The sequence below is a fragment of the Manis pentadactyla genome, chromosome 6, assembly GCF_030020395.1.
Source record: "Manis pentadactyla isolate mManPen7 chromosome 6, mManPen7.hap1, whole genome shotgun sequence".
NCBI classification, from domain to species: domain Eukaryota; kingdom Metazoa; phylum Chordata; class Mammalia; order Pholidota; family Manidae; genus Manis; species Manis pentadactyla.
In genome coordinates this window covers 48121011-48147273 of record NC_080024.1, presented here as the reverse complement: position 1 = coordinate 48147273, position 26263 = coordinate 48121011, and the positions used below count along the sequence as shown (strand labels likewise).

Sequence of the window (26263 nt, the reverse complement as noted above, 5' to 3'; positions counted from 1 at the left end):
ACCTCCTCGGGCACTGTCTATTTGCATACAGCCTGCAGCGATCTTTTCCGACCTGAGTAAAGAGCTTGTACAACAGTAGCACAGATTTGCTGTTCTGTCCTGGGTGATTTCTTCAAACCAAAGAGTCAGACAGAGGAAAACCTTTGTGTTTTTTTCCCATTGACACGCAAATAATTTGGCAATTACTGCTTCTGAGCAAGCAAAGGGCACACACTCTAGAGCCTTGACGTGAGAACCTTCAGAGCTCTCAAAGCTACCGTCAAAAAAAAGCACATTGCATTTCAAAGTGCTGGGTTTTAAATGATCCTCACAGCGCTGTGAAATCTATCTGGCACCTTGGAAACCAAACCAAGGTGTCCATGAGTGACCAAACGGCCAGCTGAATGCTTGCCTTTCAGCCCCGCCTCCCACAGCCAGCACCAGCTTGCTCTCTGTCATACCACAGATAGAGGTCCCTGCCATCTCAGGGCTCCACTGGGTGTGCCTCGGGACCTGAAGAAGTAATAAACAACTGCCCACTAACAGATACTATGAAGATAATGAACTATTATGGAGTCGAGATCCCATAAGATTAAAAAAATACATTATTATACCTGAGAAAACTTGGATATTTGAAGTATAAATGTAAAATGTAATTAAAGTACAAAGTATAAGACCTACAATTCTGAAGTTTCACAATTTTGCAAAGAATAAACTGGAATTATAAAATTTAGAATGACAGACCGCTTATCCATATGAAAAAGGAAAATAGGTAGCAAGGAGTTCTTCAAAAACATGTTAATATTATAAAATGCTCTATGGCCAAGAATAGATTTTAGAGGTGGAATATGTATAGCACTGAGGCCGGGAGTTGTATCAGTAGAGAGCTTTAACTACAAAGGATCTACCCAAAATGAAACGGCTCTATCTACTGTAACATTTATAAGCTGTAATTCATGTGCTTTTTTACCAGATGAGTTCCTTGAACAGAATCTGTACTGTACCTTTTTAAAGCAAAATAAGGCTTGGGTCTTCAGCAAATTACTCTACCTTTCATTTTAAATCTATATGTTAGTAAAAGTTTAGAAGGGGATAGAATAAAAAATTAATCACAATATAAACTGTATCCGAGTATCACCAATTTTAGGTTACAGGTTTCCTACTCATAACTCCTCAAAGCTATATATTTTTAATGGCACACACTTCAATTATTAAATAAAAGTTGTATATCTGTGGGTCAGTCCATTTAAACTAGATCATTTTACATGAATGCCAGAACGTTGAACTCAGATAATCAGTCCCTTCCAGGCCATAGATGTTAGTGCCTAAAGTCTGACAAGAGTTTAAGCATTTTAAAAAATACACAAAAGTTAATGGCCACCACAGACAACTGCCCCAAACAAAACAAAGCCATGCCCCAACTGAAAACATGGATAACACTTCCCTCATTCTGGAGGAAATAATGAGCTGGTTATTTAAATGGTTTATTTTCACTGATAGGATTTTTTTCATGGGCATTCAGAGAGAAATTGAAAGGTCAGAGTTAAAGATCAGATTAAATTTTTTTTTAATTCATTGCCCTTTACAATTTTTATCAAGTATTTCCTATTCAACTGCTAGGCATCCCAAAAATCAAGTTGGATAAGTTTACATATATACAGTAATTCCAGCATGCGACCTTCATGAGCCATAATTACATATCTATGTATTTTAAATAATGCATATTTATGACAACACCAACAAATAGAAGGAATACAGAACTACACACATTTATATTATCCATTCTTTAGTATATATTGGACAAAGAAGTAAGATGAGCATTATTTTTCCCTTGGCATTTTGCTGTAGTGATTCAGGTTTTGCTATGCATGGCTGAACAAACATATGTGCACATACACATATATGAATACTTAATATTCCATAGTAAAGGAGGGAGGAGAACAGAAGGCTTGCTGGAGATTTGTGTCGGCTCAGCCAGAGTTTTACATTTTAGCCCATCCACCTCTAATGAGGGTTGAGACATGGTTAACAGCAATGTTGGGTAGTTTTTTTAGCTCTCTTTCAAGAGCCACAGAATTTTTTAAAAAGCAGCTTGTTTGTTAAAAGTTTGCTCCAAGGCCTAAAATTTCTAAATATGCACCTTCTCTGCAACATTGCCCTTATAAAGAAAAAAAATTGCTGAGAGTTTCCCAGACATGAGAGTTTAATTAAAGAAGGGAAAGTGGAAAAAAAGAAAGTCAAAGAAGGCAAGAAAGCAAGACAAGGCAAGAGATCATTTTAAACATTTTCAACAGGAGATGTCAACCTTTCTGAGCATGAAAAACCTTCTAGCTCGACATCTGTCTTTTAACCATCTCATAGAAAAAAATAAGTGATTTTTCTGAATTCCTTTCCAAGGTTATAATTGAGCTTACTAATTATTTTAAATTTATAGGGTTAAGATTTCCATTAAGTTTAGCAAATTATAAAAAAAATTCTGAATTAAAGCAGCAAATATAGGTTTTAGGAAAGAATTTTTTAAAATTTAAGAGAATGGGAAATCATTGAATTCCAAGACTTCAGAGACACATCAACCAATATATAGATATGTATGGCTCCTGATTTGAATAAACAAACACTAATACACACATTTTTATATTTTTATTTTATTTATTATTTTATTGATTTATATATTTTTATATATTTTATGTAATAAAATAGTTATGTTTCATAATAATATATAATGATTAGGGAAATTTTAATCTTGACTGGATATTTCATATCAAGAAGTTTTTAGCCTTTTTTTAGGAGTCAGGCTGGAACTGTGGTAGTTTTTTAGTCTTTAACTTTAAAAGATACTTAGTAAAATATTTATGAATAAAATATGAGGTCTAGGATATGTTTTAAAATAATCGAGTGGAAGAGGCGTGAGAAGTGGATGGAGGCAATGATGAAATGAGATTGGCCATGAACTGCTAATTGTTGATCCCCGATGATGGTTCATGAGTAGTTAATATACTAGTTTCTCTACTTTGTATATATTGCATGTTCCATAATAAAACATCTTAGACTATTCATTTAAGGACAGAGCATTTCAAGTGTTGAACAGTTAAAAATGTAAGTGTCTACTTCTAGTGATGAAATTTACCTTTAAAGTAGCTTCTATGTAAGGTTCTTCCCAATAGTATGTTGTGAAAAGCTAGTCTACTAGAAAGCATATAATAGTAAATAAGTGAATAATATACAAAATAATAAATAAATTAAGCCATTCCTTTTTTATATAAATATCATATTTTCATTTTAAATTTTATTCTACTTACCATTGTTTCTAATTCATAGACTAAAATTATTTTCTGTACCTACAATGCCTACAGAGGAGGTCCAGATAAACACTAATAAAATATCACTAAGTTTTGATTGGGAGAATTTAGATCACAGAAACTCCATAAATATTTGTTAATAACTACTCCTTTGAATATAAAAGTTACCATTGTGTTTTGTCACAATGAGCATAATTACGTCATCACTGACTGAAATGATGACATGGGATAATCTGGAAATGGTAACTGCTGATAGATAAGGAGTCAAATTACTATATTTTACTTCTCATAGAAATAGCTAATTTATGAATGGGAGCCAACTTCACTGTAATGCACAAGAAAAAATAAATTCTTCAGAATAAAGTTTAGTAGAAATGATTTAAAAAGGGTTTTCATTCAGTCAACAAACATTTACGGAATTCTTATAGACTTCACATTGTGCTATGTACCACTATTGTAAGGGAATAGAAGAGTTTTCTGTTCATAAGTCCAAATCTAATTACTGAAGAGAGAAAATGGAATTTTAGGAATGCATATATTCTCCAAAGTAATAAATAATATTTTCAAGTTAATTTATTCATTATTTCAACATTGACTAAATTTCTACCATAAGCACCACCATTGTGTTCTGAACGAACATGCCTCTGAGAGCAGAAGAGCTTCAACAATAAAAATCAAAGCCAACAATAGGCCTATTTTTAAAATGGAGACAACAGTGGACAGAAGGGCAAATAAATAGCTTTCCTTTGAGGCAAGGCAAGGATTTCCTAGAAATTTTAACCCCTATTTTCCATCTTTTCATTTACTTCCAAAAGCTAGGAGTAAAAGGAATTCTTTAGCATTTTTCAAGAAAAAAAATGGTTATTTATAAATTAGCACCAAACTTATAAAAAAATTGTATATGTATTTCTATTCTCTGAACCTCAGCATTCAGTATTTCTGAGCTCTAAGGGTCAAAAATCAACTAGTAATCCACATACTAAAATAAACTTTTCTCATGTAATCAAACTACCAAACATAAGTTTCATGAAAGCAAGATTTTTTTCCCCAGTTCTTTATCATCAGGAACAAGAAGAGTGACTGGCATATTGTACGCATTTAATATTGCTAAATTAATTTCAAGATCAGAATTGCTAAGGAATATGATTTATTTTCATATCAGGAATCATTTTGGCTTTATAAGCTAAAATGGTATGTTTGAATAACTCAACCTACTATAGGCCCTCAATTTTTAGAAGATGGCTTCAATAGACAACAATTCTGTATGGTTTGTGTTTTGTTCATTTTTAATGAAGTCTGTCTCAGTTACACTGAAAAAGTATATATACTTCATCATGAAAATGAAGTAAGTTTAATTTACCATTACCAAATATATATAATCATTGTCAAATAAATAAATTCATTATATATTAAAGAAGCACCTAATCTAAAAAGTTCTGGCTTTTAGGGCTTATGTCAAAAAGTAAAGAACAAGCCTTAGATAACATTGATTCCTAGCCCTACTTTAAACTCCCAGTGATTAGGTTTATCACAGGCCAGTCAGGACCCTGACTCTGGAAGTGGTTCACCTGGCTTCAGTTCTCTTCCACCCACTATCCCTATGCACCTGAGAAAGGTACTTCTCTTTACTTGCCTAAGTTTCCTCACCTGTGAAATGAGAACCATGTAACTTCGAAGAGCTGTTATGTGAGAATAAATGAGTCAGTACAAGTAAATCTCTTAGAATAGTGCCTGGCATATAGTAATTGCTCAATGAATATTACCTAGCACCATTAAAATTCTAAGAAATTCCTTAGTTTATACATCACAGGTGTTCATTAATGACTTTACTGATAATCCTAAACAGATAAAACAACAGAAATGTATCTGTATCAAGGTTTCACAGTTATACATAAATTAGGGACAAAGTGAACTGCTTATCAAAAATGGGTGATAAGGTATAATAATAACTTCCCACTTATTCAAAGAGGAATCCATAGAAATAGCAGGATTTCATTCTTATTTATTCTGATTAGAAAAAGAAGAAAATTCCACATAAACACACCACCCACACTGATGACATTTTAATATGTTTCCTTTGTCTTTGCTCTATGCATATATGTGGAATTTTATATAATTGAGACTGTATTTGGCATTGTTTGATTCATATAATATTGTATTAAATGCATTTTTTCACTTTTTAAAAATAACATTTTAAATGACTGCATAAATTTAATTACACCAACATAAGTATGAAAAAATGGTGATTAATATACCTCCTTCCTGAACCCATAATTTTTATATACTCATGGCTCCCAAAATAACCAGCCAGAAAGTATTTTTGTTTATTTACTGTTCATCATGTCTGTTTTTAAATAAAATATCCTGGTCAAAAATAAATTTCACAACCTTAAGAAAGAAGAATAAAGCTGGAGGTGTCACATTCCCTGACTTTAAACTGTATTACAAAGCTATAGAAATCAAAACAGTATGATACTGGCATAAAACAGGCCCATGGAACAGTATAGACAGTGCAGAAATAAACCCACATATATATGGTCAACTAATTTACAACAATGGATCCAAGAATATACAATGGGAAAAGGACAGTCTCTTCAATAAATGGTGTTAGGAAAACTGGACAGCCACGTGCAAGAAAAAAACTCAACCACTATCTTATACCATACACAAAAATTAACTCAAAATGGATTTAAAGACTTGAATGTAAAACCTGAAACCATAGAACCTGAAGAAAACAGTCATAAGATACTTGGCATAGATCTTAGACTTTTGGGATCTGACAGCAAAAGTAAAGGCAACAAAAGCAAATAAACAAAGTGGGACTATTTCAAACTAAAAAGCTTCTGCACAGCAAAGGAAACCATTAACAAAATGAAAAGGCAACCAAGCAAATGGGAGAAAATATTTACAAATCATTTATCTAAATAGGGATTCATAGCCAAAATATATAAATAATCATATAACTTAATCACAAAAAAACAATCCCATTAAAAAATGGGTAGAAGATTTGAATAGACATTTTTCTTAAAAAGACATACAAATGGTCAATGGGTACATGAAAAGATACTCAACAGTGCTTATCATCAGGGAAATGTAAATCAAACCAGTATGAAGTATCACCTCACACTTGTTAGAATGATTATTATCAAAAAGACAAGAAATAACAAGTATCAGCCAGAATGTGGAGAAAGGGAAACCTTGTACACTGTTGGTGGAAATATAAATTGGTGCAGCTGCTATGGAAAGCAGTATAGAGGTTCCTCAAGAATTAAAAATACAACTACCATATGATTCAGCAACTCCACTTCTGAGTATTTATCCAAAGAAAGGAAAACACTAACTCAAAAAGATATATGCAACCACATGTTCACTGCAGCATGATTTACAACAGCCAAGATATAGAAACAACCTGTGTGTCCCTCAGCAAATGAATGGATAAAGAAGATATGGTGTACATATACATATATATATGATATCTTGCCATTTGCAACATTATGGATGGACCTTGGGGGCATTATGCTAAGTTAAATAAGTCAGACAGAGAGATAAATATCATATGTCACATGAGGAACTGAAAAAAAAATAAGCTCATAGATACAGAGAACAGATTGGTGGTTGCCAAAGGCAGAGAGTTGGGGACATGGCGGGCCAAAAGAATGAAGGGAATCAAAAGAGGGTACAAACTTCCAGTTATAAAATAAGTAAGTCCTGGGGATGTAATATACAGCATGGTGATTAGAGTTAGTATTATTATACTGTATTGCATATCTGAAGGTCGCTGAGAGTAAATCTTAAAAGTTCTCATCATGAGAAAAAATTCTATACTGTATAGTGATGGATGCTAACTCGACTTACTGGGGTGATCATTTGCAGTACAGAAAAACTGGACAAATATTGAATCATGTTATATTCCTGAAACCAATATAATGTTGTATATCAATTAGACCTCAATAAAAATATGTACATAAATAAAATAAATTTTTGAAGTTATTTTTTAAATTATTTATAAATTTACAAGAGGCAGGGGAAAGATGCCAACTACAAATTAAGTCAAATGTGCACAGTGAGGAATCACATTGCCAGCACTGCCACCTCCAAAGTCTACCATCCATATTGCCAAGTATAGATAGCTACTTAATCAGTGGGATAAAGCACTCTCTCAACAATGTAGAAAGATCCACAGCTATTACCAAAACGTTATGGGGCAGAACTGAAAAGATGAAAAGAAGAAGGGGAGTGATGAGTTGGGGTTGGGGGACTGGATGGGGGGTAACTGCATAGCAGTTCCCTAGGTTAACACTCCTCTTTCAAAAGTCTAAAAGACTTTTGATTCAGAGATATGGATTCATAGTCATCCATATACTGTAATGTAAAACATGTTTGCTATTCATTAGACCTTAGGCTACCTATTCTCAGAAAAGCAAAGAGCCTGCCATCTTTTGGCTTTTTGCATATGCAAAACAGCAAGTCAGACGAATCCTACATCTCATATCCTTGAGAATCAGTGAAAGTTAATTGTATTTGCGTTAAGAAATGGAGGGTTTGAGTCAGTTAGAAGCATGGTGCATAGTGCCCATGATTTATGGCAGTATGTTGTGCCCTTACACTCTCTTGAGTCCCAATATCTGGCTTCAAACAAAGAAGGTTACTGTAAAAGAGGGGTGGAGTTAGGCATGGGGAGTTAGAAATCCCAGAACTCCATTTTAGTAGAATTTCTATCACCCTTTAAAAGCAAATATTCTTTCTTAATAAAATCTCTTCAGCTTACCTGGAGGGAAAGAAACTGACTATACCATACTCACAAAATGAGACTTGAGTATCACTTCAAAACAGTGACACTGTTAATGTATTTTCTCTCCTAAAGACAATCTGAATACTATTCCAATTCAATTACTGAAACTCTTTTCTGGTGACATCAAAATGAAAATCATGTTTCAAGAACCTCAGTTTTTAAAATAGGCTCAAGCAACCAGCTATCCTTGCAATTTAGTTTTGCCTAACTTTTCCAACACAAGGAGAGGTTCAGAAACACTCAGCTTCTCTGCTGCAAATGATTCCTAATGACTTCCCCATCTTGGGGAAATTACCCAAACTCTGAGCAAACAACCCACCAAAGCAAAACAAAACAGAAGACTAGACACATAATTTCCCAGGCCTGGAATATGCAGTCATATTTTGTTCTACTTTCTTGTCTAGCTTTCTCCCACTCTGCTGTTTGTCCAGCACATGAACGACCTTGTCTTACATGTTGTTTGGTCTATAATGCACATGCAGCAAACTGCACATGGTTTGATGATCAGAATGACAACAAAGATCTAATACATTCATTTCAAAACAAACTATTCTAAGTGTTTCCATTTACCTAAAACAGAGATCAGCAGCCTAATTTAAAACAAAATAAACAAGCTGTGATTTTTTTTCCCCCTCTGTGAAATTACAGAACAGGACCTTAGTGATAAAACCATTGTTTACCTACTGAATAAAGTATACCTGTGATCTACAGCACCTTCAGAATGTAGATTCCAATTTTAAAAAGTATAATATTTAGTATTTTTTAACCATGGTTTTCAGAAACTCTGGGCAAGTAAATATTCACTTTTGACTTTTTTCCTGTTTAAGCGTCTAATACAGACCATATTTCTTGCTAGGGCATCTTACCTTGGTGAGCACAACTCTCATCCCACATCACTGAATGGAACAGTGTGGCTCCCTAGTGCAAATTTCCAGAGAGCTCCTTCCCTGAGCATGTGCCAAGAATCAAATCTTGGCCACTTAGTGCTCCGCGCTCCACATGTGAGCTCACGGCGTGTTGAGCAGCGTGCTAACTGAGATGGATAGCCCTGTCAGACAGGAAGCTGGCACACCAGGATGCAAGCAGTGGGCTACAATGACCTTTACATTCAGAGAAAAATATCCCTAAAATGGCATGAAAGGTTTACGGACGGGAAGGAGGGAAGGTTCCTTTATTTCATTTAGGCACATAGCATGAAATAAAAGCAATGGTGCCCAGTACGCAATTTGCTTGGGATCAAATCTTGAATCCCCCACACAAGAAGGAAAGTCATCAGAGAAAGGAAATGAATCATTCTTTATCACACGACTTTGAAAGCAACAGACTCTTACCATTCAGCTGCATTACTGCACACCAACAAGCCAAGCACTTGGATTCAGACCGTACTTGTACTCACAATCATCCATGGAGTGGCTACTACCTGTCCTGGAAAAACACTCTTGACCCCCTGGTTTCAGATAAGTTGATTTCTTGATAGAATTTAGATTATAAATTAAATACTTAATTAAGATATTTTTATAAAAAGTAATGATCTGCTTACAGAATCATAATCAAGAGCTCAGGAATTTAGATCCAAGGTCCTTGGTCACTGTGCTTGTAACTGTATAAACATCTTACTCTCTCATAGTTTCTTCATCTGAATTGTAAGAAGAGGAACTCATTTAAAAAGTAGCAAAAATCCAAGGCATATACAAAAATGTTAAGTAAGGATAGTAATATTAACATAGGAAGTTAATATATAAAACAAACTGGAAGTCACACATTCTCTCCTTTAGTTATAACCATTATCATAAACTATACAGTTCAATCATTTCAGCTGAAAAACAAGGATTTTCATTTCCTTGCATCAAATTTTTTTTACATTCAAGGTTTGGGGTATTTTTGTTGTTATTTGTCTTGTCAGTTCTTTGGCATGAGAGAACAATAGGCTATGCCTCAGAGCAAAGCAACACACAACTCACAATGGGCTCCCCAATGCTGTACGGTATACACTAAAACGATGCTATTTCAATATTTAATTAAATAGGCAGAATGAATTGATCACAAAGACACTGATTTTTTTTTAAATGAATGGGCTACATCAGAACTACAGAGCAGTTTTCAAAGATACAAAAGTACGATAAGATGCATCCATTTTTTTTTCAATTTAATTAAAAGCTGATTGTAAAGTGCAGAAGCTGCAGGGCCAAAGCAATAAATAAATTTAAAAAACTGAAAGCTTATAAATCATGTATTAAAGTTTGGATAGTTAGGAAGCATACATCTCTGCACTCTGAGAACACCAATTTGGGGACTTAGAGAAAATAACTGAATTATCAACATCAAAACCCCTATGATGACCACTTTGAAATTCAAGTTGATTTTGGTGGCTCTAGAGGTACTGGTCAAATGCTTCCCAAAACATCCAGAAAACAAGACTCTGCAAGGAACATTCTCCTGTTCACTGTTTGGGAAAGATGCTAAATCTAACCCTTCTCCTCCAACCCCTGTTTAGAGAATAATTTCAGGGGCCACATTCTTCCTCAAATCATGACACACAAGAGGAGACAGGAGGAGGAGAGCAGAGACGCATTAATACCTTGTGCCTGAGCCGCGGAGCTGTGTGAGTAGCCCAGGGCCAGGAGTGCGGTCTCCACCAGCTGGCTAAAAAGCACGTCTTTCCGAACCAGGACGAACTCAGCATGTTCTTCTCTGTTGTCATATTCAAGAGAGCTGTCCAACTGTTCCACCACACAAAAGACAGGAATCATCAAACCTGGAGGGACAAAATTCAAGAGCAAAACACAGACATTACAAACAAACCTCAATCACCATGATGAGAAGGGAAGAGAAAGTTATAAAAGTCACTCATCTGTGATAGACAGTGGTTTAGATTAAACAAGCCTCTTAGTCAGATGGGCCTAATGCGAAGGCTGCGGATTTTTTTCTCCTCCATTATTACTGTCAGACTGCAGCAGAATTGCCCCCAGCAATGGCAGAAGCCCTCAGATTCTAGTCATTAAAAAGTGGACTGCACCAATCAGAAGTGCCCTGACTGAGAGACCTCCAGTTCATTGCTGGCACACAGGTGAGGTCAAGGTGACCTTCTAGACCTCACATCCATCCTTCCTGTTTATGGTTTTATCATTAACTCTTAATTAGGACTAGTATTTTCAGATCAGATCTGCCTTTGTCTGGAAATGTTGTAAGATACCTAATAAGGAGGCATATTGGATTTCGGGGCCTACCCTGGAAATTCTGTAATTATGTGTATACACATAATTCTGCACTTAATGTGAATATGTACAAGAAAGTCAACAGGAACTTAAAAGAAGTCCCTCTTATATTTTTCATTTTTCTAAATTCTGGTAAACACGTCATCAATTTGCCTGAAAAAGCCCTGCTCATGAAAATCTTATGTTTAACTAATATCAAAAAATATATAACCAAATATAAAACTTGGCGTTTTTTTAAATTATTATTTTATACATTAAGACCAGTTACTACTGGAAACGGAGTATCTCTTCTTGTGTTTTCAGAGAAAAGAAGTAAACTATCCAAAAGAATAAAGCAAATTAGTCTAGCTGAAAATCTGTTGAAATCTGTTGTAACTGAAATATTTCTCTGCTTTGTATCAAAGTGTGAAAAGCTAAAAAATATTTAATTCAAAGATTTTTTATAAACTATTTATTTAAAAAAAAGTCATACAGGCATTTAAATCTAAACATAGCCAAGGCATAAGATCTAAGTTTTACCAATATACAAGTAATAAACAAGGGCTCTGTCCTTTGTTATTCATACAAATTAGTATATTATAGAATAAGGATCTGCTCCGGGTTTTCTCTTTGTGCAAGAAAAGTCAAAAGTTATGAAGGACGGATGGGCAGGCAGAGAGATGGGGGAGGTGAAGGGTTAGCTGGTCATGGTGAAGACACTTCACAATAAAAATAAGACTTCAGTGTAAACTGGCATATGAGGGTATGGTCTCTGACACATCGAGTGCATAAAAATTTTTCTCGAAGCCACTCCCTGTTGCCTGGACCCTGACTCACTCTGATCTGGAAAGCAGAAGGTGGGAGCAGACACTGCAGACTACCAGGTCACAGATTTAGATTTCTGTTCTAAAGATAATACAATGGTGCACCTAGTTCTCATGTGCTAATTATTATTATTAAAGATAATAAGTATTGGGCTTAATTATTAAATATAATCATTATTAACAATAATAATACTCATTAAGAATTGTTATCATTAAAGACCATGGTAATTATTATTAAGCCTCCACAACAATCTAACTACTCACACCATACCCTGCCTGGCACAACTATTCATTCAGTGTTTACTCTTAAGAGCAACAAAGCAGCATTATTGCCTATAGCAAATACACTATCCATGGTACAGATTTATGGAAAATAGGAAATAAGGGTGAAGCAGACTGATGTTTTAGACAAGAGAATTTTCCTTGCCACATAACACCTTGCAAAATATTTTTTAAGATTGTGACCAGTACTGGCATACTGAATACTTATTTATTTATGCCCACTTTATTCCCAAATGTATGTAAGACATGGAACGAATAATATAAATTAGATTTCCTCTAAATTAGACAACTTGGTCATTCATTTATCTAACTTCTATTTCCTGAATACCTACTATGTGGTCAGTATCCCCCATAACTCCAGGGGTAAAGTAAGAACAAGTCTAATGTGGCTTCTGCCCTCCATGCAGTTGAAGGCATAAAACCTTCCTAAGCAAGCATAATGGCATTTTATAGAACCCATTCATCAGAGTCCTAACCACAGGGAAGAGTTCCCATTTAGACACTTTAACTCTTACATACAGGTATATGATCTTTGTCCAAGGAAGTAGATTGGTTTTTTTTTAATGATTGCAGCATATGTGCACATAGGGCCAGTCAGTGGCACTGTAAGCTACTTCATCACTAATACCTGTGTGTACATAAGTTTCAATGCTGAAAATCCATGTGCAATTCCTAATGTCAACATGTGACTGTCACACATCTGGGAATCACAGATAAGACCCTTAAATGAATCCAGTTGCTCTATAAGCTATCATGTTCCCATTACTTAGAAACCATTAAACTTTCTCAAGTCTATGATTAACTGAAAAAACTTAAGACCCTATTATTTATTTACAATAATATTAATAGTTCAATGAGTTAGATATGAAGTACAACACTGGAGTGCAGCAGTCTACAACATGTATGGACTTGTATTTTTAAAAGTGTCAATTACCAAAATATTTCCTACACATTTTATTCAGTGACTAAAGGAAGCAGTTGTTATCTGCCATGTTAGCAGTAACTCCTAAAAGTCAAAAAGCAAGCAGCTATCCTTCACAAGCATCACCCGCTTCTTAAAAAATAAAAAAAAAGGACTTTGAGATCATTTATAAAACAGTATTAACCAGAAGTGTATGCTAGTAGAATTTGTTCTGAAAACACATATATGTGAGATACCAAAAAATATCACTAACAGGTTGTATTTAACCCCTAGAAAAATTTGCCTTTTTACTAGAATTTGATCGAGCTAAACAATTATGAAATTTTTACAATGAAATGCAATTTTTATAAAAGAAGAGGCAGGCAGGAAAAATAGTCACAATTACTTGTGACAATGACAAGAGAAATCAAAAACAGTAAATAGTACAATTGAGGTCACATGTGTGGAAGAAGAAAATTATGGCATAGGTTTTTAAAGTCTTTGAAAACAGCAAATTCTCGGGAAAGAAAACTACAAAATGATGAGTAGCAATATACACCCCAAAAAGAGTATTTATTCATTTGATCCCCCCACTCTTTCCACACAAGAAGGAAGGATGGGAGGAAGGGAGGGAGGGAGGGAGAAAAGGAGGGAGGGAAGCAAAGAAAAAAGTGACAATGAAAAAGAAGATAGGGAGAGTATTTGGAAACCACTTCAAAAAATACATTAAGAATGGAAAGATTTAAAAGATGAGTTCCACTAAAAGAATAGCATGTAAAATTAAAATGTATTTAAAACAAAATTTAGAAATGATCAAGAAGGAAAAAGAAACACTTGTTCTAGTCATATCTAGAGCTTATGGCATTATTTTTCCTTTCCTGTAGCACAGACCCATTTCCAGATGATCAAGTAGAGAACTTTGAACCTTTTGATTATAAGCCTCACTAAGCCTTTAACAATTGCGGGATGTAAGCAGGGAGGTTTAATCTGGAGGACAGGCGCTCAGCCCAGCCATTTGCTAAAACTTAAGAGTTGCTTTGACAATTAGGATAAATGAATTCTAGTGTCATAGAGGCAAAATGAGCACGGGACTCTCCCTATTAGAAAATGCATCTTCCCAACTGTCAGTAATTATGAAGCTCAAATTGTCATTTTCACCATGACATTTCTGAAGAAATGTGTACAATTATAAAGACTTAACCTGACCTTTGCCACCACAGCCTGTGAACAGACACTGTGGAAAGATGGCTAAATGTGGTGACTATCTCTGCTTCAGGAGGCAGGCAACTCTTGGATCAAATGCTGGCACTCTCCCCACTTATCTATGGAAGTGACCTTGGGTTATTTATTTGACCTCTCTGAGGCTCAAATTCCTCCTAGCTAAAATGCAAATCATAATAACTATATCATAGAGCTGCTGTGAAGATTAAACAATTAAATACAGTTGTTTGACAGCTAGCCCTCAAAAAATGGAACCTATTTATTTTTCTTTTTTCAAAGTCAGTATCAATACCATTAATACAGAAGGGAAAAAAGAGACCAATAATTTTTTTTCAAGGTCCATATAATCAGTGCTCATGAAACTTACTAAAAAGCATCCCTTCAGAATAAAAATTATACTAATAATCATCAAAAGGCCTAATTACTTAAGATGCAAATAACAGTGGCTTATAATGTTCAAGGTACCCCATAGTAAAAGGCTGAAAGTATTAAAAAAAAATTTTTATATTCTAAAACTGCCCAATACAGCAGCCACATGTGCAACTGAGCACTTGAAATGTGACTAGTCCCGAGTTGAGATGTGCTATTAAGTATAAAATGCACATCTGATTTCAGTGATTTAATATCAAAAGAGAAATAAAAATAAATATATCATGTTTAATTAGGTGCATGTAAAAATAATATTTTGGACACATCAAGTTAAATAAAATACATGATTAAAATTAATTTCACCTATTTAACTCCTTTTTAAATGAAGCTACTAGAAAATTTTAAATTATACATGTGGTTCATATTATATTTCTATCAGACAGAGCTGCTCTAATCCATCTGCCAAATAGCGACATACACAATGGTTTCTCCTGACCATTGAATGATAAATTCATCACAAACTGATAACTAGGAGAATTGTGCGATTGTCTTGAGCATTCTTGGATGCTTCAGTTATCTTTCCTCTTGTGTTCTAGATCTTAGGAGGATGGAGGACAGATGTACTCTTGGTCAAACTCCAAGATCAAAGGTGCTCCCTTCTCTGCATCATCAAGTAAATCATAGGCGATTGTTTTATTCCCAAATATTTTATTCTTTAGTAAGGCAAATTTTTCTCTTCCCTTAATTTTAAAGAACAACTACTGTTTTCTGGAAATGCCACAACATTGGAATGAAAGTGACCTGAGGAACAAATATTCCTTAATGCTCTGGATGTCTAACTTCAACAATGAAAAATGAAAGAAGGTCCAGGATCAGGGGTTCTGGAGGACAGGATTCCACTGCCTCCCACAAAAGCTGGGACATAAAGCAAACTTCTCATTTGCATAGTGCTCCTGACTCATCACATACTATCACATACATACATTTTCTCCCCACATGTACCCTGTGGGAGGGGTACTTCTACTCTCATTTAATAATGAACCATGAGAAAATAAGTAACATACCCAGAGAAACCCAGGGAGGCAAGAGTAGAAAAGTTCAGTTTGCCAACTCCAAGTTCCAAGCACACTGCTTTCCTGAGGGTGGAAAGAACAAATCCCACACCCACAGAAAGGCCTGGCCTGTCAGTGAAGGGCCCATCACCACTCACTGAGTCCTACCCCAGGTAGGGCCCAGTGCCAGGTGGAGAAGAGGAACTAGGCAGTTCCTCCTCTTCAGTCACTCACAGGTCACAGACAGAGAAGAGCTCAAATCCTGGGTCATGCTCTAGTGTGAGTGAGTGTGAGCTCCAGCCTCCTCCCCAGCACCCTTGTCTCCTGGATCCACCCTCATTCCTGGGCCAGCCCCATGAATGACAGGAGCTATTCAGAGATGATAGGAAGCCAGCCCTTCTCCTCCCCTCTTTCAGAGGGCTCCTTAAACCATCTGTTTCCAGAAGGAAGGCAGCCACAGGGACTACTCCTTCCCTGTGGCTGGCAGTGAATCTGGTTCTATCACTTGAGAAGGTCCCAGGGCTAAGTGAGGATAACAGAGGCTTTAGGGTAAAGCCTTTCATATCTGTTCTTTGTATAAAACTCAACCTGGAGTAAAGCACCACACTCAACAAGGACCACAATCAATACCTCATAGAATCCCTGAGACACTGAAACAAAATCTACCACATAAACCGAGTGAAAAACATAGAGTCTTTCAGAGGACTGAGAGGGAAGGAAAGGAGTGAGGGGTGGCACCTGTCTTTTCTTATTGCAAATTTACTGGAAAAACAAAACAACCATTTATTTGCTCTAGAATCTCATATTCTCTCTCTCCACCTCCCCCAGCCATCACTCTCTCTCTCTCACACACACACACACACGTCACAGACAAGATGATTAATAATTTGCCAATATTAACCTCTAGATGTTTCCTCCAAACAATGAAGGCAGCAAGTTTGAGTACCAAGAATTGCAACCAGAATGAGAAAAGAAAAGAGAATTGCAACCAGAAAGAGAAAAGAAAGGAAAAGTAGGGTGGCCATTACCTCCTTGAGGTCCCAGCAAAATTTCAGAGTGGATCAAATGTGTCCTACTCCCCTTTTCTCTGCCCCTGCTGTCCTCTCACAGGCAACCCACCCTTCCTGAGCTATGGTAGCTGGAGGCTGCACATTCCACCTTTCCACTTCAGCCTCCCATTCCCCTAGGGGCTAGCTTGAAAACTCCAAAGAGATTAATATATAAAAAGATGCTACACTTTTTTATTTGAATGGTTTAGTAGTCCCTAAATCTCTTTAGATGTATTTCCATTGGAAAAGAAACACATTGAATAGCACATTTCCTCTAGTGGGAAGAATTTCATGTACTGCAATAAACGTAAACTCACTAGTCTTGGGGTAGGGGGAGAGCAAAATCATTTGGGGTCAAGGGAGCCACTCACAAGTGGACCAGAGGTCCTCTAGGCTCACCTAAACTGCTCCACTTTCCTAAATTCCTCTTTGTCCTTTGATTATGAACTCAGATTCTCTGAAGGATTAATTCAATTGTTTTTGTTGCTGGTTTTGTTTTTAATTTACTTAAGAGGAAGCTGTGATGGAGGTGGGACACAGAAAGCCCTGGGTTGTTCACAGGCAGAAGATCACAGTCAATCCTATAGTTATGAAAGCAAAATTTACTTAATACTTACTCTAAGGGGAAACTGATCCTTATATGCAGAAATTTGATTTCATGTTCATCTATGAGCAGTTGTTTATAACTCAGTGTTAGACCATCTCAAGTCTCAAAAATAAAGCTCCTTTATACCTCTCCCCCTGAGAGGATGTGGGCTGGAATGGGGGTATGATTATTAAAAAGTATTTTATTTTCAGAATTCTCTCTAGTAAAAGCAGACACAATTGAGCATCTCCTGAAGCAGATCTTAACTCTAGAGGATAAGAACAAAAACAGGCCAGGGGTGGGGCTGGCTGGGTGAACTCTGGCCTTCTCTCACTTAACATCCCAAAGGCTCAGACTGGGCTTGAAGTAGTAAGGTAGGGTGATGGGTTCTGGTCTTCCAGGCCTCTAAACCCAGGCCTGTTCCCAGCCTGAGAAACCACAGTTCAACCTGAAGTCAGACCTGAAACTGAAAGATAAACTCCAAGTCTCTCAATACTCAATAGTCTCTAAAATGTGGTGGCAGGATCAAGTCAGCCTGCAGTTTGCAAGATTTCAGAAGCACACAGGAGGCACAGTGTGGCTACTTATCTAAACAGAAAAGCCGGAGCTACCCCTGGGAACTCAGCCATAGCAGGCCTGGCCCAAGGAACTGAATTCCCTGATGTCAGGAATGTCCAGTTAAGGTGAACATGAGGCCCACCTTTTCCTTCTCCAACACGTTCTGGGCTTAGATAGGTCTTCTTCACTGCCCCCTCCCCCTTCCACTCCCAAGCCTGACCTATAGCAGGCCCAAAATAAATGTCGGTTTAGTTTAGCAGAATGTTAATTCCAGCTACACATTAATGACCACCATGAATAGGAAGTGTAGATTCTGGTTGTTTCCAATGACTCCCCAGCTGCTGAACTAGTCCACATCACTTTGGCCCTACTGCGTTGCATTCAGTATCAACAGAAAAAGAGAACTTTTAGGAAACAAACAGTACAAATCGATTCAGGAGCTCACTCCTATTCTCTGGGGGATGTGTGCCAGACCACACAAGGCTGTGCACGGCCACTGTTGACAGAAATTGTTGGTTTATCCCCACAAAGGCATCACAGTCGGCCGCTATACGACTCAAGTGGCTAGCAGCACTGTGCTCGGTGACTGTACACGCCCTGGACCCCTTGGCGCTCTCACGGGTAGTCCTACCATGTCCTGCACTAAAGGACAGCCATATCTTTTGTAATTTAGTAACCACAGAGAGACAAAATATTACTGATCCTGACATCAAAAAAAGATTTTTTTTAAGGAAAAAAGTAGAATATGTAAGTTTGTATATCACAGAAAAGTTAAAACATATTGTTTAAGTATCCCTTAGTTCAAAACTAAATTCATGAGGTTCTTCTCACAGTGGGTTAGTAATGCATATAGTAATAAGTCTTCAGACTCATTAAAATAAAAACAAGGATTTCTGTCCTCCATTAGATAAAATTTTATTCTAGAGGTTTCTGAAGGGATACTTTTTAAAATAGTATTTAAGTGGAGATGTATTTGTCTCTCCCCTCATTCTCATTATCCTCTCTGGGAAAGCTATTTGCAACTAAGAGTCCCATGAGTCAAAAAAGGAATTAAAAATTGTCATTATACTACTATTTGCTCCATTATCTCAGGTTTTGAGCTTTGCCTAAATGTTATTTTATCAAATTTAATAATTACAATAAAAGACCCTTGATTGATTTCTCCAGTATAGTGTTAAGGAAGGTTAACTATACAGAGGTTCTCCAGCAAGGAATTAATAAAGGAATCAAGCACTCGGCTCTCAATAAGACAAGACTCCCCAGGTTTCTAGTGGGAATATTTCAGAGCACAAGCATGTTTTCTTTGGGGAGATTCACTCACCAAAATTATTAAAAATTGAGACCAAACACTGGTGCAAAGCCCCAAGGAAATTATACTAGAGTGGAGAGATTTTTATCAAATAAAAAACCTGAGAAGGTAAAGTTTTTATAGTGAAAAATACAGGCTTTCTCCCTTACAAAAGGAAATCCTACTGTCTGTAGTTAGGGTTCAAACAGCAAAAATGTACTGATATTTAATAGATGTGTAAAAACTGTCACTGTGAAATGCATTCAAATTTCACAAAGCCAAGCTTAAACAGACAGGCAGCCATCACCACACTTTCTCAACTACTAAAAGCCACTCATTCTTGTACCTAACAAATGCCTCTGGTGAGAGATAATAGCAGCCAAACCTGTAGGAGGGCTAACATTGGGAGGAGAAAAAGAAAAGAACAGGGGTAGAGAGCAGGAAAGTCAAAGTTAGTGTGTATTATACAGTTCCCTAAGGGGACACCGAGATCTCTGGATTGCAATACGTACGATATTACTATTGCGACTGAGACAAAGTTAATAAAATCCAACATACAGACTGGGGAAACTTGAGTATGCACTCCTAGACAAGATAGTTTAAGTATACATGTACCTGTATAATTTATAGCAATTACTTAAATAAGAAAAGTAGAACATTTTACAACTCTAAGACATTCCCTTTTTATGCAATTTTCAAAAGAAAATATTAAATTTAATAATAAAAAAACTAAGATCATTTAAGCCACTGCATATAAACCCACTGAAAATCTTATTTCCATCCTTAATATTATCCAAGGGATACTACCCAGCCAAAGGAGGAATGTTATTCCATTCTTAACTATCTTTGGAAAGTGTGACCAAAGCCCAAAATGATCTGTCTCCCAAAAAAATTTTTTAAGTGATACATCTTTATCCTAAAGAAAATGTAGTATCTACCTTCCTTAAAGCAAAAAAGTCCTCGTGGAATATCACACCATTTTAAATTTGAGGTAGTCCCAGATATGAAACTTCTCAATCTCAGTAAGATTTCACTCCCCCTAGATTCCCTGGATCCATAAATTCTTTAACTCTTAAATAATTTCTGAGCCACAAAATAAAGCATATTAGCATAGTTTCTCCCACTCCCCCAAAGTCCAGAGTTTCAAAATAGTTCTAATCTCACAAGAGCAACATAAAATTAACAGAAAGACAAATCAAAGACTCTTTTTCAAACTCTGCATTACAGGAAAATGGGATTCCTTTGGGGGCTAACTCAGAAGTTTATGGGTGGTCAAGAAGGCCTTTCCTGTCATAGTGAGAGTGACTTTTATCTTAGCACCATCGCTGCCCATATCTAGATAAAGATGATAAAAGAAACTACATTTAACAGTTTCTGTGAATATAAGTTCACTTCTTTGTTACCAGGAGAAAGATAGACAAACAGATATGTTTTCAAAGAGCAAGACTACGTTTATTATACATACATATGACAGGCTGGCTGTGAGATGACTTCACTGAGTCATATCAAAGGGAGAAAGGAGCTGCATCTTGGAGGCCTTCCTTGCTTAAAGAGAACTGTCTCCCTCAAACTCGCTTTCATGCTCTACATCAGTCTTCAATATAATTATGTTTGACAGAATATAAGCTCTTGGCAGTTAACTTGTTTACAGTAAATGCTTAGTTTAGGTACATGGACTGTATTTCAGTCTTATAAATATCAAACACAAGCCTACAACAGTCCCATTATGGAGCTGAGAATTATTTTGCTGTCAGTCCTTTTTTTGGGGGGCTGAAGGAATTACTTTGCAGCTTGTTTTCCACTAACCACTTGGAACAGTGTGAAAAGAGGTACATTTATACTCTGACCCTGTGTTAATTGGAATTCTATACTTTTCCATGAGAGAGTGTATCAATCCAGACTGGTCTCCAGAAGTTTTGCCATGATGGCAAAAAAATACTCACGTAACAAAATGGTTCTTACTGAAGTCATGGCATTTCTCTTACTGTTCTTTTTCTCCTCAAAATCTTTTGGGAACTAATGACCGCTTATGACAGCATTGGCAGGCCTTCAATGGTAAGCTCCAGTTTTGGGGGGTTTATAAGCTAGCTGTAAAAATGTGCTTAAGGCTTAAGCTTACCTATATGAATGGACCTGCAAATAGAGTTAGTTTTGCTGTTACCTGGAGATTCATTTTAGAAGAAAAAAAAAACAGGATCACCTTATTTACCCTTGCAAAGTGCCTTTACTTGGGTCTTAGATGTGTAATAACTTACCTTTCAGAGAACAATTTGCTCCTCTTATACTCCCTCAATAATAAGGGGTGTTCCGTCTTCTAATAACACATCTGCAAAATCTACTGGACAAAATCTTGTTTCAATGGAACCTCGGAAGCTGAAAGCTAGGTAAAGCTTCCTAAGTATTCTGGCTTAGCCCCGCTCTCCTCCATGAGTGCTTTTCTCCCGCCTGTACCTTCACCAGCCTTGTGAACACCTTCTGGGTTTCAGAGGATGACAGCTTGTCATTGCAGGGTTTCCTCGATTGTTTCTTAATTTCACAAGTACCTTGTAATCAGATTCTGATAATAATTCAATTTTAACATATCTTTAATATATAGAAAAGATCATTCTAATAATCCTAGTTTATTTCCAAAATAACTAACACTGGGAAATCATTACTTCATTACTTAATAGTGAGATTCCAACTTTTTCCTTTCTAGTCAATGTTATAATTTCAGGTGACATAAAGAATTCATTATGTCTCTCAGCTTCTAATTAAGAAAACAAGTAACTGATTTATAATTTTCAAGGGTCATCAAGTACAATTTTATAAAAAAAAACTTTTACCAAATTATTTTAGTATAAGAGAGGAAAAATATTTTCACTGCATTATCGGCCTCACAGATCTTTCTTGTTAATATCAACAGCACTAGTTTGCAATGTGAACTAATGGAAAATTGGTAAATTCACCTAAAATAATCTATCCCTTTTTTTATTATTTAAATAAGCCCTTTTAAGACCTTGACTATTTAACTGCTATTTACTCAGGGGAGAGGAGACATGGAGAAGGTGACCATATGAAAAAAAATATGTTTTTTTATTACACAACAAAAATTCCCTCCAAGGCAAAAAGACATTATGCCAAGTTTCACCCAGGATTAATGTTTAGGTTTAAATTATAAAGTCCAGAAAAAATGGAACCACTAATAGACCCTTAAAGCTCGTGGCATTCGTCAATGCTGTTAGTTTATGTAAATGTTAAAATTGAAAAACCCTTTGCTGACAAAAGTATTTTAATGAAGGCATTATTAACTAGACTCTCTGAACTGAATTAAAAAAAAAAAGTCTTTAAGCTGTTTGATATAAATTCCACTCTCAAAGGAATCAGGCTTGGGACGGCTCTGAGATTATGCGACCTCTACCAGGAAGAGTTTATGGCATATCTTATTCCTTTCATTTTACCATCCTCAGAAAGGTTTTTAAATATTGAACCCAAGAAAAGGCTTAGCTCCAGATCAAAGAAATATTCTCCTCAAACTCTGTCAACTGAGTCCAGCCTTGGGCTCCAGCTGCTCTGATGGCCAACATTATCTGCAGTTTCAGTATCCCCACAATAAGCAGGGGTTAACTCCACTGTCATCACCCCAGTTTCCAGGGGCGCACGGTTTCTATGAGTAGAGTAAGTAATACAGGCCAGAGTAAAAGAAAACTAGCCACTGATTTTGGCTGCTTCTGGCCAGCCTGCTCCAGGACGCTGAAAGCTCCACTCTGGGGAACTGGGGCTGCAGGCTCTTCGTGTGAAGGTTTATCTATTGCTTCTGATGACTGAAGATGGAGGCTAGAGTCTACGGGCTCAAGGGACAGACGGTCTATGTCAACCACTGAATGTAAGATAATGTGTACATGTGGAAACTTGGGGTGCCCTACAACCCCATGTGTGCCATACGGACAAGAAATGAGGGTGTTCATTATTCACCTTCAACTTCCTCCTGGTTAGGGCTTCTAGAGGAAGAACAGAGGCCCCAAACTACAGCGAACCATTACTTGGCAAGGCTTTATAACAAGAGGAACATTCATTACTTTTGACTTCCATTTACACAGGTTAAAAAGAAAAAGAGGAGGTAGTTATACCTCTGGTAAAATAAAAGAAAATGTGATTTCCCTGCAAACTTTCTATGAAGACAAAATCAATGAGCACTTTAAGTCTCTCCCAAGCAACCACCTCCCAGAGGTTTCCCTCTGAACCTCCCAGGGAGGAATAAGAACCAAACTGTCTCCCCTCAAAAGAGATTTTAGCTAAAAAACACAACAAAGTGAAAAGCACTTCAGTTATTCTGCATCTACTCCAAGACTAAAATTTGTACACTGTGTGTCAGGTCCACCTCATTTTTCTTAATGATGTTTTTATTATTCTTTCACTCAATTAAAGCAGAAATGGATATTGCATCTTCTGACTGTATAATTGTTATTGTAATCTGTTTTCGATCACTGCTTGGAAATGGGTCCAAAACAACATAAACTCTCCACTGCCTCAGAAAGCAAGTCATTTTCTTTTACTACGACACTTAAAGAGACATTTATCATGCTGCTCTGTTAGTATATTTGGATTATGAAAAGAAAGTTCTTTCTGTTAACCAAAAAAAAATAATGTTTTGAAAATGCTGCTATTTGAAGAGTTTTGATGTGAATGTGTTTTCCTAAGAAGCTATCGATTTTGCCTTTCCTTATATGTATTAGAATAATTACAACAGATGCAATAAAATATCCAATTTTAATATAGGTAATAATCAGGAAATTCAAAAATCCATTGTAATCAGTTATAAAAGAACTGATACACTTGATTTCCAGCCAAATGCAAAAACAAGCAAAAAATATTTTTAAGAGAAAAGATTTCTGTGCTTTATGTGATGAAATTCAAACTGTTTCTATGAAAAATGCAAATCACCTTGGTCAGATCTTAGTGCTTTGGTAAACATTTGCTCTAACTAGAGTCTCCATTAATTTTTTTTCCTATCTGTGCAAATCTTCAACAAAACAAAGAAACTCACTGAGCTGCTATGCACATTTTCAGTAACTGCAACCATCAGTGGTCACCAAACAGCTACTCTGTGTGAAATACATCCCTTTTCATAAATGGTAGCTTGCAGTGTTTCCACTTAACTTTTTGATCTCTGTTGTTATGTTATACTCCAGTTTAACAACCCACTATGCTAAGAAGGAACACACCAATCCAATGATAAGGCAACTAGTTAGGGGTGGAATCAAATCTGCCTTATACACAAGCAAATAGTGGAAATACCAGGAGCGCAACTAAAACTGAAATAGACTTCCCCTCTTAGAGAGTTCTACTATCCTAATGTGTCATAACCACAAATAAAGAATACTCTTACTACAATATAAGACTCCCATAATTTGCTGATAACTTCATTGCAAGATTCAAATTCTTGAAATTTCTATTAATGCTTTTATTCTTCATTTTAAGCATTTGTCAAACTAGTAACTATAATAGTTACTAGTTTACTTTTTAAGTTTTAAAGGTACACACATCAATTAAAAATGGAAAAAATATACACCATAAATCCAACTGCCATAATTATAAATCTAAGGCACATTTACTCCATATTAGGTCATTTCTACCTAGTTTTTTAAAAATCTGGAATAAGTAGAACTTTGTAAATGAAAAGTAAAAGATACAAGCTATAGAAGGCAATGTCTGATGTAGCCTTTCACTGCAACTTAATTACACTGACTTTACCACAATTTTTAAATCACTTGCTATTAAAGAGCAAAACAGTTCTGTTAGTTGAAAACAAAACAAAAAAATTATATAGAGTTGAATGACTTTGAAAACTCTATCATGGATCATTTTTACATAAACAGCGTATAGCATGAAGTGCTTGTGGGATTTGTTTCATGTAAAAGAAGAAAATAAATGTTTGGTTGATCACTGACAATAAGGGAACCAATGTGACTTCAGAAAATGGAAAATAACACACTATAGAGGATCTGTCTGTGCTTTTTTGGAAATCTGTAATTCCTCAACTGGCTTTTGTTTTAACTCATACCTCAATTATACTCAGGGCCGTCTACTTTGACTTTGAAATATCTATCACATCACCCGTAAGTAGCAGGATGATGAATCCTTTGTATATAAAAATCCATTTTTAACACATAGACACTTTCAAACCTCTATTGCACTTTAAAAGAAAAGGAATTCACAACTCTCCTTACTGGCACCCTAAATTAATGTTAAAGAACAGTAGTGACTGGAAGTGAGAAAGGCCCCCAGTGTCGTCAAAGTCAGCAGAGGGATATCACTCATTTTAAAACTGCTCCAAAGAAAAGAATGGAAACTAAAAGGCAAACTCTCTTCTTCATTTTTTGAGCTAAGCATAAAGGTCTCCTACTTGAAATCATTTTCAGTTCTTCCTCTCTTTCTTTCTTTCTTTTCCTTTTTTCAAAAAATAATGAGTTAAAATGTATGGGTTACATCCAACATTTCACTGCTGTTCTTATTCCGGGGAAATGGGGGGAAGGGGGAGCTTGCTGCCAAAACTTCTGAAAAGGGAGTTTGGGCTGCTAATTCTCCGTTCACAAAATCTAAATTCCCCTTATGCATCTCACACAACTCATGAAATAATATGAAACAGTATTATATCACTGCAAATTGAGACACTTTTATCAAAATAAAGAGTGATGATGCCAACATTTCATTTGTCATTTCCCACTTGTCACTTTTCACTGACAAACTGTTACACATACAACTTTTGTCAAATGCTCCATCTTTAAATGTGTTCCAAAATGCCATTGTATCTCAGCATTTATGTAAGAAGATAGTAAAAGCTACTATGTTACCACACATTAGTTATATAGGTTTTTAAAAGCCTACTT

The 26263-nt window shown here is 36.1% G+C and overlaps 1 protein-coding gene across 2 annotated transcripts in view; it reads right to left on the bottom strand.

Moving 5' to 3' along the window:
* The window catches only part of SATB2 (SATB homeobox 2), a 178786-nt gene that overhangs the window by 142369 nt on the left and 10154 nt on the right, over positions 1-26263 (bottom strand). For both annotated transcript variants that reach the window (XM_036900513.2, XM_036900512.2), the window contains one exon: positions 10649-10825. In XM_036900513.2, the coding sequence (XP_036756408.1) occupies positions 10649-10825 (177 nt within the window). The remainder of the gene's footprint in view (positions 1-10648; positions 10826-26263) is intronic.